Raw genomic sequence first — 13,709 nt, 5'->3', positions numbered from 1 at the left:
GTTCCCAGGACTCTTCCTCTAAGAGTGGACCTTCTGCGTCAGCCGCACGTAAAGAAGGTACACCCAAGCCTCCACGCTCTTCGTCTGACTGCCTTCAGACTATCGAAAGACTCTCAAGAGCTAGAGGCTTTTCGAAGGAGGCAGCCAGAGCGATTGCCAGAGCAAGGAGGACATCCACTCTCAAGGTCTACCAGTCAAAATGGGAAGTCTTCCGAAGCTGGTGCAAGGCGAATTCAGTATCCTCAACCAGTACCTCTGTAACGCAGATAGCTGACTTCCTTTTACACCTAAGGAAGGTAAGATCCCTATCAGCTCCTACGATCAAAGGTTACAGAAGCATGTTGGCAGCAGTCTTCCGCCACAGAGGCTTAGATCTTTCCAACAACAAAGATCTACAGGACCTCCTTAAGTCTTTTGAGACCTCAAAGGAGCGTCGGTTAGCCACACCAGGTTGGAACTTAGACGTGGTTTTAAGGTTCCTGATGTCAGCAAGGTTCGAACCGCTTCAATCAGCCTCTTTTAAAGATCTCACTTTGAAGACTCTTTTCCTTGTTTGCTTAGCAACAGCTAAAAGAGTCAGTGAGATACACGCCTTCAGCAGGAACATAGGATTTACATCTGAAACGGCTACATGTTCCTTACAGCTTGGTTTTTTAGCTAAAAACGAACTCCCTTCTCGTCCTTGGCCCAAATCGTTCGAGATTCCAAGTCTGTCCAGTTTGGTTGGAAACGAACAAGAGAGAGTACTATGCCCAGTAAGAGCTCTTAAGTACTATTTAAGACGTACGAAGCCATTACGAGGACAATCAGAAGCTTTATGGTGTTCTATTAAGAAACCTGCTTTACCGATGTCGAAGAACGCAGTTTCTTATTACATCAGACTTTTGATTAGAGAAGCCCATTCTCATCTGAATGAGGAAGACCATGCTTTGCTGAAGGTAAGGACACATGAAGTTAGAGCTGTCGCTACTTCAGTGGCCTTCAAACAAAACAGATCTCTGCAGAGTGTAATGGATGCAACCTATTGGAGAAGCAAGTCAGTGTTCGCATCATTTTACCTTAAAGATGTCCAGTCTCTTTACGAGAACTGCTACACCCTGGGACCATTCGTAGCAGCGAGTGCAGTAGTAGGTGAGGGCTCAACCACTACATTCCCATAATCCCATAACCTTTTTTAATCTCTCTCTTGAAATGCTTTTTATTGTTGTTTTTGGGTTGTACGGAAGGCTAAGAAGCCTTTCGCATCCTGGTTGATTTGGCGGGTGGTCAAATTCTTTCTTGAGAAGCGCCTAGATTAGAGGTTGTGATGAGGTCCTTTAGTATGGGTTGCAGCCCTTCATACTTCAGCACCTAGGAGTCGCTCAGCATCCTAAGAGGATCGCGAGCCTCAGTAAGGAAGACGTACTTAAAAAGGCAGAGTAATGGTTCAAGTCGACTTCCTTACCAGGTACTTATTAATTTTATGTTTGTTATTTTGAATAACTGCTAAAATGAAATACGGGATACTTAGCTTCTAATGTTAACATGTATGCTGGTCTCCACCCACCCCCCTGGGTGTGAATCAGCTATATGATCACTGGGTAAGATTAATATTGAAAAATGTTATTTTCCTTAGTAAAATAAATTTTTGAATACTGTATACTTACCCGGTGATCATGAATTAAAGGACCCTCCCTTCCTCCCCATAGAGACCCAGTGGACCGAGGAGAAAATTGGTTCTTTGTTGACAAGAAGTACTGGAGTACCTACTCGACAGATGGCGCTGTTGTTGTACACCCCCACCTGTATAGCGATCGCTGGCGTATCCCGCCCGTAGGTTTTTTCTGTCGGGCAGCAGAGCTGCAGCTACATGATCACCGGGTAAGTATATTCAAAAATTTATTTTACTAAGGAAAATAACATTTTATACTGTAAAGATAAAGAAAAATGAAAAATTATAACAATAATGTAAAAAAATTATACTGCAGATTTATCTAATATTTTAGCTATTGCGTGGTGGTGGTTGGGCTTGGAATGTACCACCCATGATAGCTGAGGTATACACATACACTAATGATGACCTTTTATAGAAGGTTAAGTTTAGTGAATGATTTTGGCTGTAACCTTCTGCAATCTTGGATTAGTAAGAGCTATGTATTGCTTTACTCTCTTGCCTGTTGATCTATAATATGCCAGGAACTAAACAAATTGCAAGGTTTGGCAAGCTTTTTAGGGCAGTCAAGTACAGTATAGGATATCTCCTAAATTGTATTTCGTTGTTTTCCTCACTACCTTCTGATATATTTATATGGTACTCTTAGAGATTATATAAAGTCTTGTTTAGAATTTATGAAGATAATAGTATTCTTCTTCCTTTTGCCTTGTGTATGAATGTGGATATAGTATACCTCTAGTGTTTTTTTTTTCAAAATATTTTTTAATATTTGAGATTCTGCTGTATCAGAATTTGTAGAGAGCATTATAGTTAAGTAGTAAAAATTAGGTCCAGGGTATTACGAATGAAAAAGGGAAATGCAAGCACCAACATTAGTTGTGGAAATGAATGAAACTAAGAAGCATTTCCTTGAAAGGCCGGCACTGCAAAGGTACTGGTGCTACTTCTGAAATTAGTCACCTACATGTGCATTTAGAGTAGCTACTTAAGGTTGCTGAAGTTTGTGGCTCAGCTATTCAAGCAGTTTGGCGTATCAGTTAAATTTTGAGCTGTATTTTGACGGTGTGTAGGGTTATATAATTGTTCCTTAATACTTGATTGCAGTTTTTATCAAGAAGGATTATTTGATTGCCCTTATTGTCATGTTTAGTCTTAGCTGTGTTTCAAGCAGAAATTTCTTCCCCTATTAAAGATAGATAATAGTTTGGATTATGGAACTAATTGAGAGATGAAAAATGTTTTTCTAATTATGCCCCTGAACATCTTTCCTAATTTAACCAAAACTTTTTCAGAAATGGAACGTCCTCTTAATCGCCTCGAATACACACTGGGACCCGGTCTTGATCTGGAATATGAGACAGATCCTCAGACATCTGCTCCTGAACCTGCTATGTATGAAACAGCTTATGTGACCTCCCATAAAGATAAATGTCGAGCAGCCGCCTTCACTTTAGATGGAAATTTAGTAGCCACTGGTAGTGTAGATGCTTCCATTAAGGTAACTCATTACTATTTAATTTTTCTAAATGTACAAGTCAATTTTTTTTCCTCTTAAGTAATGTAAACTTATTCACTTAATTGACAGTATAGACAGTACGAAAGCTTACTATACAACCCACTGGGTAGAATAACTCATAAGTTGAAATGTACATAAAGATACTCAAATTGCTTAATTATACATTAGATTCCTTTAGATGACCGAGAGTACAGTAGTTTTGTTCTTGAACATACTTGGCTTTTGGCATTTGTATAAGCCGGAAGTGAAGTTCTTCAGTACAGTAAATGAAGAGTAATTTTCTAATTTCTTTAAGACTCTTGTCTTTAGATATGTTTAAGAAATAAATTACTATTAGTTTCATCATACATGAAAACTATATTATATATATGTACTTGTTTCCCTATAGAGAAACAAGTACAACATTTAATACAACTTGAGAATCCTTCATGTAGAACTTCAAAATCCGAGTATTTTATGCTACTACTGTATAAACACACCATAAATTGAACATTCCAGAAAGTTCTAGGAACATTCCACTAAGCACAGCTGTTGTTTGCTCTCAAGTGATCTCACCTACCTTGGGTGGAGTTAACCCCAGGTCAGGTGTATAGGACACCCAGTGTCACTTTATCACTAGTCGTCTCAGTAATTTCTTTGCTCGTCACGCATTGCAATTAAAGTCTGTTCCATGCTTTGTGGCGTGAAGATGTTGCTAAAAAGGTTGAGAAGGACTGAAGGTGCCCTATAAGTAATAGTAACAATAAAAAGAGAAAACAACAGAATTTTGATAATAGATTTTTTTAAATATTTAACTTAGCCGGTGAATATATAGCTGCAACTCTGTTGCTCGACAGACAAACTGTACAGAAAAAACTCGCCAGCGATCGCTATACAAGTTGTGGGTGTGCCCAACAGCGCCATCTGTCGACCAGATACCAAGCTCAATGTAAACAAAGACTCAATTTTCTCTCTGTCGACGTGTCGACAAGACGTACTTTACTCGCTGTTAATCAGCGTTGAGCCCTTTATATCGTAATTAGCTTTTAAAGAGCTAAGGATTTAAAACTTTTTAAATGTAACATTTTATGAAAGAATTTCTTTGATAGTCTTCGTACTGTTTTCAAAGATGAACTAACGTTTAGTTTATTTATGCTACGCAGTTGTTGACATTCAGGACGTTCAACATGCGCTCTATCGTTACGATATAGAGAGAGTGTTTCACGGTTTCACTTTGCAGTAAGAGTAAATCGATTCTGACATTTTGTTCATTCTTTCTTAGCTTAAATGTTTTAAATTCTATTTTAAAGGAACTTTTTATTTGAAAAACCTTTCAGTTTTTTCCTTTAGTCAAATAACATGTTTTTTTGACGAAATATAATTGGGCTCTTCTCTTAGGTGCGAAATCAAGAGAGAAAGAGAGAGAGAGATAGAGACGGAGGGAGAGAGAGGAGAGAAAACGTTCCGTTCAAGCGGGTAACGTTGTTCTCGAGTTACTCTCGTCCCTAGTCGCTGTACGGGGAGGAAGGATAAAACGTTTTTAGTTTTTTATTCTCGTCCCCAGGCTATGTGCGGTGAGAGATTGAAAACGTAGTTTATATGAACTAGTGTTTAGTCTCTTTCCCAGCCACTGAATTTTTTATCTTAAAATATGTTTTCTGTTTTTTGCTGGTATTAATGAGCTTGCATTATACGTCTGATTTCGCAATTACTACCTTTTAATGAAGGGTAGAATTGCGTGTTTCAGGTAGAAATCAGTAAAAGTTTCGATTTCAGTGAAATAAGTGCAAAACAGAAAATCGAAGTGATAAAGTGATATGCGCAAAGTGTTACAGTGTTGCGTCCGAGGGTTCGTCTGTTCGTGCCTGTCGTTCACCTAGTCCGGGACCTCTTGCAAGCTCCCAAACAGGGGAGAAGTAATGTCGAACGACTTATGGGTTCGAGAGGCCTTGATCAACGAACAGACGTTTCCCTCTATGGTATCGGGTGTATCTTACCAAGATCTCCCCTACCATAAGACGAAAGAGACGTTTTTTCTCCTCGTCATCCGAAGGCTTTTCGCATAAGAAACCTGTCACAAGGTTTCGAAGCCCTTAAGCGAAAGTCAGTCCTTTCAGGACAGGTCCAGCGTCCTGGCTACAGCTATTAGGACAGCTCTGACCCTATGCAGTCATCGGATAACTGCTCGCCGCCTAACAAAAGCGTAACATAGACTCCGAGAGTCTTTTTTGGTTGGCAAAGTGTTGCGGTCACAGACGTTACCCTCGTCTCTTACCACAACCATTTCCGTTGATCCTTAATGGGTTGTACGGCAAGACATGCAGAATATGCTTGCCTCCCTCATGGAAGAGTATTCTGCCGATTAGTCCGTTGAGTCTAGCCGTTTATCTCATCGATATCCTGGCTTTCAGCCAACCTAACGTTCCTTTGTGCTTCCTGTTGACGTTGGCGTAGCTAAGTCACGTCAGTCAGGTTGTTTAAAACCACACTCGATGCGGTCTCGTGTGGATTTTCAGCCGCATTTGGACGTTAGGCCACTTGCTGATGCTCCTGTTGACGTTCAAGACGTTCGCTAACAATCGGAGTTGACTTGTTTTGACGCTGTGCGTCAACCTCCGCATTCTAGAGTTGTTTTGACTGCTCATTCTAGGCAGTCAAAGCAGTCTCGAGTGGACACTGTGCGTCCTCACGCACCTGTTGTGGTTGACAGTTCAGTTGTTGACAGTTCACAGACTGTCAAGCAGTTACATGACGTTGCGTCCTGGTCCGCTACTAATGCACCAGTGAGTGTGGACTCTGCTTGTAAAGCATTGCCACCATGGTAGGTCTCTCCCTTGCTTGAGACTCAACTTTTATCGGACAAGGTTCCTGTAGATGAGGAAGTTGCTGTTCCCCCTCCTACTGATATTACCTTGAGGACTCTGTCAGATGGAGAGGAGCCTAAAGCTGCTTAGCCCTCTATGGACTTTAATTAAATCATGATGATTTTTTTTTCAATATTTAACTTAGCCGGTGATTATATAGCTGCAACTCTGTTGCCCGACAGACAACTCTAAGGTAAAAACTCGCCAGCGATCGCTACACAGGTTGCGGGTGTGCCCAACAGCGCCATCTGTCGTCCAGATACCCAGTACTCAATGTAAACAAAGACTCAATTTTCTCTCTGTCGTGCTATCGACAAGACGTACTTACTCGCTGTTGCTAAACTGGAGTTTTTTCACAACTAATTGGTGAAGTACTTTATTCTAGTTTTGAGCTTTCGCTGTACAGGGTTTCTCTTCACACAAATCCTTGAACTCTTTTTGATAACGGATTCTTTGTTGATGACTTTTTGATAGTTTTTTGAATTTCCCTTTGTCCAATTCAAAATGGCTGACCCTTCACAAGTCCCAAAATTTAGGAAGTGCAATGCTAGGGACTGTTCAAGGCGTCTTCCGAAGGCTTCTATCGACCCTCACACTGTTTGTTCCAATTGTCGGGATAAAACCTGTCAATTAGAAGATCGGTGTGAGGAGTGCGTTGGGCTTTCGGAATTCGATTTTATCGAATTCCAAAAGTATACACGTAGGCTAGAGAGAGATAGAGTTAGGAGAAGTTCTTCTCGTTCTATTGATATATCCTCTCCTCATGCCCCACAACCTATTCCTTCCCCTGTAGTGGTTGCTCCTAACCCCCCTCCTGGCACTCGGGAACCTTCGATGGCTGATATGATGCGTGCCATCCAGGCTCTGGGTGAGAGAGTTGAGTCCCTTGCTAGTGACTGTAATCAGCTCATGGCGGATGTGAAGGAGCTTAAGTGCAAAAGTGCAGTGGGAAGTGCTAAAGTGCCGAGTGATAGTGTTGTGGATAGTGTTGCGCTTGAGGGTTCGTCTGTTCGTGCCTGTCGTCCTCCTAGTCCGGGACCTCTTGCAAGCTCCCAAGTCCAGGGGAGAAGCAATGTCGTACGACAAATGGGTTCGAGAGGCTTTAATCAGCGAACAGACGTTCCCTCCGTGGTATCGGGCGTATCTACCCAAGATCGCCCCTGCCTAACTAAGACGAGAGAGCCCATTTATACCTCGTCTTCGGAAGGTGTTTCTCGCAAGAAACCCTGGACCAAGGTCTCACGACCGTTAAAACGCAAGTCGGTCCCTTCCGCGCAAGTCCAACGGCCCAGTTGTAGCCACTGGGTCAGTTCGGACTCGCTGCCGTCATCCGATGACTGCTCACCACCTAAGAGAGGCAAAGCGGTACCGCTTCAGACAGTAACACCGTCTGTCGCCGCACCTGCTCCCGTAGACCCTAAGTGGTCTCTTCTGCAAGACATGAAGTCTAAACTGACGTCTCTAATGCAGGACTTTCGTGCGGAGAAGGTTGCTGCCGCACCAGCTAGTGCAGTACCTAGCCCACAACCTTCCACACGATCGGTTGTGCGTCCTGTGGACGCTGAGGTAACTTTCTCACGCACACCAGTTGAGAGAGTTCCGCCACCCATGCGTTCCAGTGTGATCTGCCAGCCGCATGTTGACGTTAAGCGACGCACGGAGGTCTCCGTTGACGTTCGAGAGGTTCAACAACCGTCAGAGTTGTTTTGTTCTCCGCAACCCAGTGTGGTTGCCACTGCGCACCCACATCAGTCCAGACAGTCTGGAGTAGACGCTGTGCGTCCACGCGCTGCTATGGTTGTTGCCAGCTCACAGACTGGGCAGCAGTTCCATGACGTTGCGTCCGGCTCAGTCACGCATGCACCCGTGCGACCGGACTCAGCGAACCAGCCGTTACCCACTCCGTTGCCGTTTCCTCATCAGTTATCGGATGAGGGACTTTCTGATGATGATGTTGCTGCACACATAGATGAACCACAATCAGAATTGGACGAGCCTAAGTCTACGCAACCCTCTTTGGACTTTAGGAAAGTTTTGGCCATTTTCAAAGAGATGTTTCCGGACCAGTTTGTTTCTGTGGCTCCTCGTTCTCCTCCGTCAGAGTTTGTGTTAGGCATGCCGTCTACCACTCCTGCCTTTACTAGACTCGTCCTCGCACGCTCGTCCAAGAGAGCTTTGCGGGTGATAGGAGAATGGTTGCAGTCCAAGAAGAGTTTAGGGAAGACAGCCTTTACGTTTCCCCCTGGTAGACTCTCTTCTAGATCGAGCGTCTGGTATGCCACGGGAGAAGTTCTCGGCTTGGGAGTTCCTGCCTCTGCCCAGGGCGACTTCTCAAGCCTCGTAGACTCTCCCCGCCGCCTTGCCATGAGACGCTCAAAGATATGTTGGTCATCTTCGGACCTGGACCACCTTTTGAAAGGTATCTTTAGGGCCTTCGAAGTTTTTAACTTCTTAGACTGGTGTCTAGGAGCCCTAAGCAGAAAGATCTCTCCAACAGAGAAAGAGACTTCCTTGCTCATTATGTCCTGCATGGACAAGGCCATACGTGATGGGTCTAATGAGCTTGCTGCATCTTTTGTGTCCGGAGTCCTTAAAAAGCGTGAAAACCTATGCTCATTCCTTTCAGCTGGAGTTACACCGTGCCAGAGATCCGAGCTTCTTTTTGCTCCTCTCTCCAAGTGCCTTTTTCCAGAAGACCTGATTAAGGAAATAGCCGCTTCATTGATACAGAAGGACACTCACGATCTTGTTGCGTCCTCCGCTCGCAAAGCTACCCCTTTGCCTACCTTGTCAGCTAGACCAAGGATGGACACTCCAGCGTCCCGTTTTATTCCGCCCTTTCGTGGCAGAACCTCCAGCAGAGGAGGTGCTCGTGCCAAAGGGAAACGAGGAAAGAAGAAAGGAACCAAGTCCTTTAAGGGCAGAGTCTGACTGCCAGCTTCTTCAGACAGCAGTGGGAGCCAGACTCAAGAACTTCTGGCAGACCTGGGAAAAGAGAGGCGCAGATGCACAATCTGTGAAGTTGCTCAGAGAGGGGTACAAGATCCCGTTTGTACGGAAACCCCCTCTAGCAACGTCTCCCATCGATCTCTCTCCCAGGTACAGAGAGGAAGACAAGAGACGAGCCTTGAATCAGGAAGTGTCTCTTTTACTAGAGAAGGGAGCGGTGGTCAAAGTCTCGGACCATCAAACCCCGGGATTCTACAACCGCCTCTTCTTGGTGTCAAAGAAGACAGGAGGGTGGAGGCCGGTGCTGGACGTCAGTGTTCTGAATGTCTTTGTTACAAAGCAGACGTTCTCCATAGAGACCACAAAGTCGGTTCTAGCAGCAGTCAGAAGGGAAGACTGGATGGTCTCTTTAGACCTAAGGGACGCCTACTTCCACGTCCCCATCCACCCGGACTCCCAACCTTTTCTGAGATTCGTTTTCGAAAAGGTTGTCTACCAGTTTCAAGCCCTGTGCTTTGGCCTAAGCACAGCTTCTCTTGTGTTTACGAGGCTGATGAGGAATGTAGCCAAATTCCTTCATTTAGCGGACATCCGAGCCTCCCTCTATTTGGACGACTGGCTTCTCAGAGCTTCTTCCAGTCGTCGCTGTCTGAAGGATCTAAAGTGGACTCTAGATCTGACCAAGGAATTGGGTCTCCTTGTCAATATGGAAAAGTCACAAGTGGTCCCATCCCAAACTATTGTGTACTTAGGGATGGAGATTCACAGTCTAGCTTTTCGGGCTTTTCCGTCGGCCCCCAGAACAAGCCAAGCCCAGTTATGCATCCAGAACATGCTGAAGAAGGACCGATGTTCAGTCAGGAAGTGGATGAGTCTGATAGGGACGCTATCATCCCTGGAAGTTTGTGTCATTAGGAAGACTACACCTCCGTCCTCTTCAATACCACCTAGCATTTCACTGGAAAAAGGACAAGACGCTAGAAGCGGTCTCGATCCCCATTTCCGAGAAGATGAAGTCTTGCCTGACTTGGTGGAAGGACAGTATCAGCCTAAGAGAGGGTCATCCCCTGGCTGTTCAGACTCCCAACCACGTTCTCTTCTCGGACGCATCGGACGTAGGCTGGGGCGCGACATTAGACGGTCGGGAATGTTCGGGACTATGGAACTCGAGTCAAAGGATAATGCATATCAACTGCAAGGAGCTACTGGCAGTACATCTGGCCTTGAAAAGCTTCAGGTCTCTCCTTCAAGGCAAAGTGGTGGAAGTTAACTCGGACAACACCACTGCCTTGGCGTACATCTCCAAGCAAGGAGGGACCCACTCACTGACGTTGTACGAGATCGCAAGGGACCTGCTCATCTGGTCAAAAGGTCAAAACATATCACTAGTTACGAGGTTCATCCAAGGCAACTTGAATGTCATGGCAGATTGTCTCAGTCGGAAGGGACAAGTAATTCCAACCGAATGGACCCTCCACAAGGATGTATGCAAGAGACTTTGGGCCACTTGGGGCCAACCAACCATAGATCTCTTTGCAACCTCGATGACCAAGAGGCTCCCAATATATTGCTCACCAATCCCGGACCCAGCAGCAATTCATATAGATGCCTTTCTCCTAGATTGGTCGCATCTAGATCTATACGCATTCCCACCGTTCAAGATTGTCAACAAGGTACTGCAGAAGTTCGCCTCTCACTAAGGGACAAGGTTGACGCTAGTTGCTCCCCTCTGGCCCGCGAGAGAATGGTTCACCGAGGTACTTCGATGGCTAGTAGACGTTCCCAGAAGTCTTCCTCTAAGGGCGGACCTTCTACGTCAGCCACACGTAAAGAAGGTACACCAAAGCCTCCACGCTCTTCGTCTGACTGCCTTCAGACTATCGAAAGACTCTCGAGAGCTAGAGGCTTTTCGAAGGAGGCAGCCAGTGCGATTGCTAGAGCAAGGAGAACATCCACCCTTAGAGTCTACCAATCGAAGTGGGAAGTCTTCCGAAACTGGTGCAAGTCAGTATCTGTATCCTCGACCAGTACCTCTGTAGCTCAAATAACTGACTTTCTCTCATACCTGAGAAAAGAACGATCTCTTTCAGCTCCCACTATCAAGGGCTACAGAAGCATGTTGGCATCGGTCTTCCGGCATAGAGGCTTGGATCTTTCCAACAATAAAGATCTACAGGACCTCCTTAAGTCTTTTGAGACCACGAAGGAGCGTCGTTTGGTTACACCTGGTTGGAATTTAGACGTGGTACTAAGATTCCTCATGTCAGACAGGTTTGAGCCGCTACATTCAGCCTCCCTGAAAGATCTCACCTTAAAGACACTTTTCCTGGTATGCTTAGCCACAGCTAAAAGAGTCAGTGAGATTCATGCCTTCAGCAAGAACATCGGATTTTCGTCAGAAAAAGCTACATGTTCACTACAACTTGGTTTTCTAGCCAAAAATGAGCTACCTTCTCGACCTTGGCCAAAATCGTTCGATATTCCCAGCTTATCGAATATGGTAGGCAATGAACTAGAAAGAGTCTTATGCCCTGTTAGAGCTCTTAAGTTCTATTTAAAACGAACTAAACCTTTACGAGGACTATCTGAAGCTTTATGGTGTTCAGTTAAGAAACCATCTTTGCCTATGTCAAAGAATGCTTTATCCTATTTTATCAGACTGTTAATACGAGAAGCTCATTCCCATCTGAGTGAGGAAGACCAAGCATTGCTGAAGGTAAGGACACACGATGTTAGAGCTGTCGCAACTTCCGTGGCCTTTAAGCAAAATAGATCTCTGCGAAGTATAATGGACGCAACCTATTGGAGAAGCAAGTCAGTGTTTGCGTCTTTTTATCTTAAGGATGTCCAGTCTCTTTACGAGGACTGCTACACACTGGGACCATTCGTAGCAGCGAGTAGTGCAGTAGTGGGTGAGGGCTCAACCACTACAATTCCCTAATTCCATACCCTTTTAATCTTTCTCTTGAAATGTTTTTATTGTTGTTTTTTTTTGGGTTGTCCGGAAGGCTAAGAAGCCTTTCGCATCCTGGTTGATTTGGCGGGTGGTCAAAGTCATTTCTTGAGAGCGCCTAGATTAGGGGTTTTGATGAGGTCCTGTTGTATGGGTAGCAACCCTTGATACTTCAGCTCCTAGGGGTCGATCAGCATCCTAAGAGGATCGCGAGGCTCCGTAAGGAAGACGTACTTAAAAGGCAGAGTAATTGTTCAAGTCGACTTCCTTACCAGGTACAGTAGGGTCCCGAATTATGCGAGAATTTGGTCGATGAAAGGCCTCGTGTAATTGGAAATTCGTATATTTCGAAACACATCATGGCGGCAAACAGCAACCTACCCGTCAATTTTTTTTTCACTCCATTTCTAGCTTTCTAGCTATATATATACTGTATATACACTGTGTGTGTATGTATGTGTGTATGTATGTATGTATGTATATATTATATATATATATAAAACATATATATATATATATATATATATATATATATATATATATATATATATATATATATATATATATATATATATATACACTGTAGCTTTTATCTTAACAATACTGTAAGAAATCCTTCTTATAGATTTTTTTCATAAAATACTGTACAAAATTTCTTTTATGGATAAATAAAACAATAAAAAGTTGTTAAAGTTTTGATAATTTTATATGACTAGTATTTACTACTGTACTATGCATAGCTTACTGTTTTCAGTATTTTCCGAATGATGTAGAATTATTTCCTATAGATACAAAAAACAAAAAAGGGTTTTCAAGGTTTGATACAGTACGTATCTAGCAATAGTTAAAAATTACAGTATAGTACTGTATATCCATGATGACGCTCCCACACGTAAACACGGCCAGTAGGCGCAAGTGTGCAATAGGCTGCTGTACGATAATCACGCTTTTTTTGCCCTGAGCGGTCATTTCACTAATGATAATTTTTCAAAGTTAATATAATTTCTTTATGCTTATAATTCGTAATTATAGTTAAAAGTAGGGATATTAATTAAATGGTTGAGTAAAAAAAACAATTAATACTACTATTATTTAATTTCAAATGGCTACATAATACTGAATATTCTAATGGGTTCTTTTTATCTTCAATCGTAAATCTTACGCCTGGATAAGCAACAAAAGGAAAGGAATAGGTCTCTCTCTCTCTCTCTCTCTCTCTCTCTCTCTTCATATCGTTTCCTGTATAGTTTTCAAATATGTTCGTCATATATTTGTACATTATTTATCCACTTTATTCTCTCTCTCTCTCTCTCTCTCTCTCTCTCTCTCACTCTCTCTCTCTCTCTCTCTTCATATCGTTTCCTGTATAGTTTTCAAATATGTTCGTCATATATTTGTACATTATTTATCCACTTTATTCTCTCTCTCTCTCTCTCTCTCTCTCTCTCTCTCACTCTCTCTCTCTCTCTCTCTCTCTCTCTCTCTCTGCGTTTCCTTTCCCTTTATAGTTTTGTGAAATTTCGTTGTCCAGTCATTCGGTAATGAGAAGTCATTTTCGCTTTCGACATCGAAAGAAAACTTTGTTTCTTCAATATACTCATCACTGGAGGATTCAGAACTAGTGCTCTCATTATCAAACAGGTTATCATTATCAAATTCCACAACAAGAATATCATTTATTTCATCTAAAGAAATAACCTTCCTCTTTAGACCTTTCATTACAAAAGGAACAACAAATAACCACTTATGCATGAACGCCCGAGCGCACTGATAGGAAACCAGTTCAAACCAGAG

At 43.2% G+C, this 13,709-nt stretch overlaps 1 protein-coding gene across 1 annotated transcript in view; it reads left to right on the top strand.

Annotated features, from left to right (window-relative positions):
* The first annotated feature begins 2,948 nt into the window (after positions 1–2,948).
* Positions 2,949–13,709, top strand: part of CstF50 (cleavage stimulation factor subunit 1 Cst50) — a 66,037-nt gene continuing 55,276 nt past the window's right edge. Inside the window, exon 1 of the mRNA XM_068360771.1 lies at positions 2,949–3,152. Within this exon, the coding sequence (XP_068216872.1) occupies positions 2,949–3,152 (204 nt within the window). The remainder of the gene's footprint in view (positions 3,153–13,709) is intronic.

This window comes from Palaemon carinicauda, chromosome 37 (genome assembly GCF_036898095.1).
Source record: "Palaemon carinicauda isolate YSFRI2023 chromosome 37, ASM3689809v2, whole genome shotgun sequence".
Taxonomy (NCBI): Eukaryota; Metazoa; Arthropoda; class Malacostraca; order Decapoda; family Palaemonidae; genus Palaemon; species Palaemon carinicauda.
The sequence above is the reverse complement of the archived record's forward strand: the minus strand, read 5'-3'. Positions and strand labels throughout refer to the sequence as shown.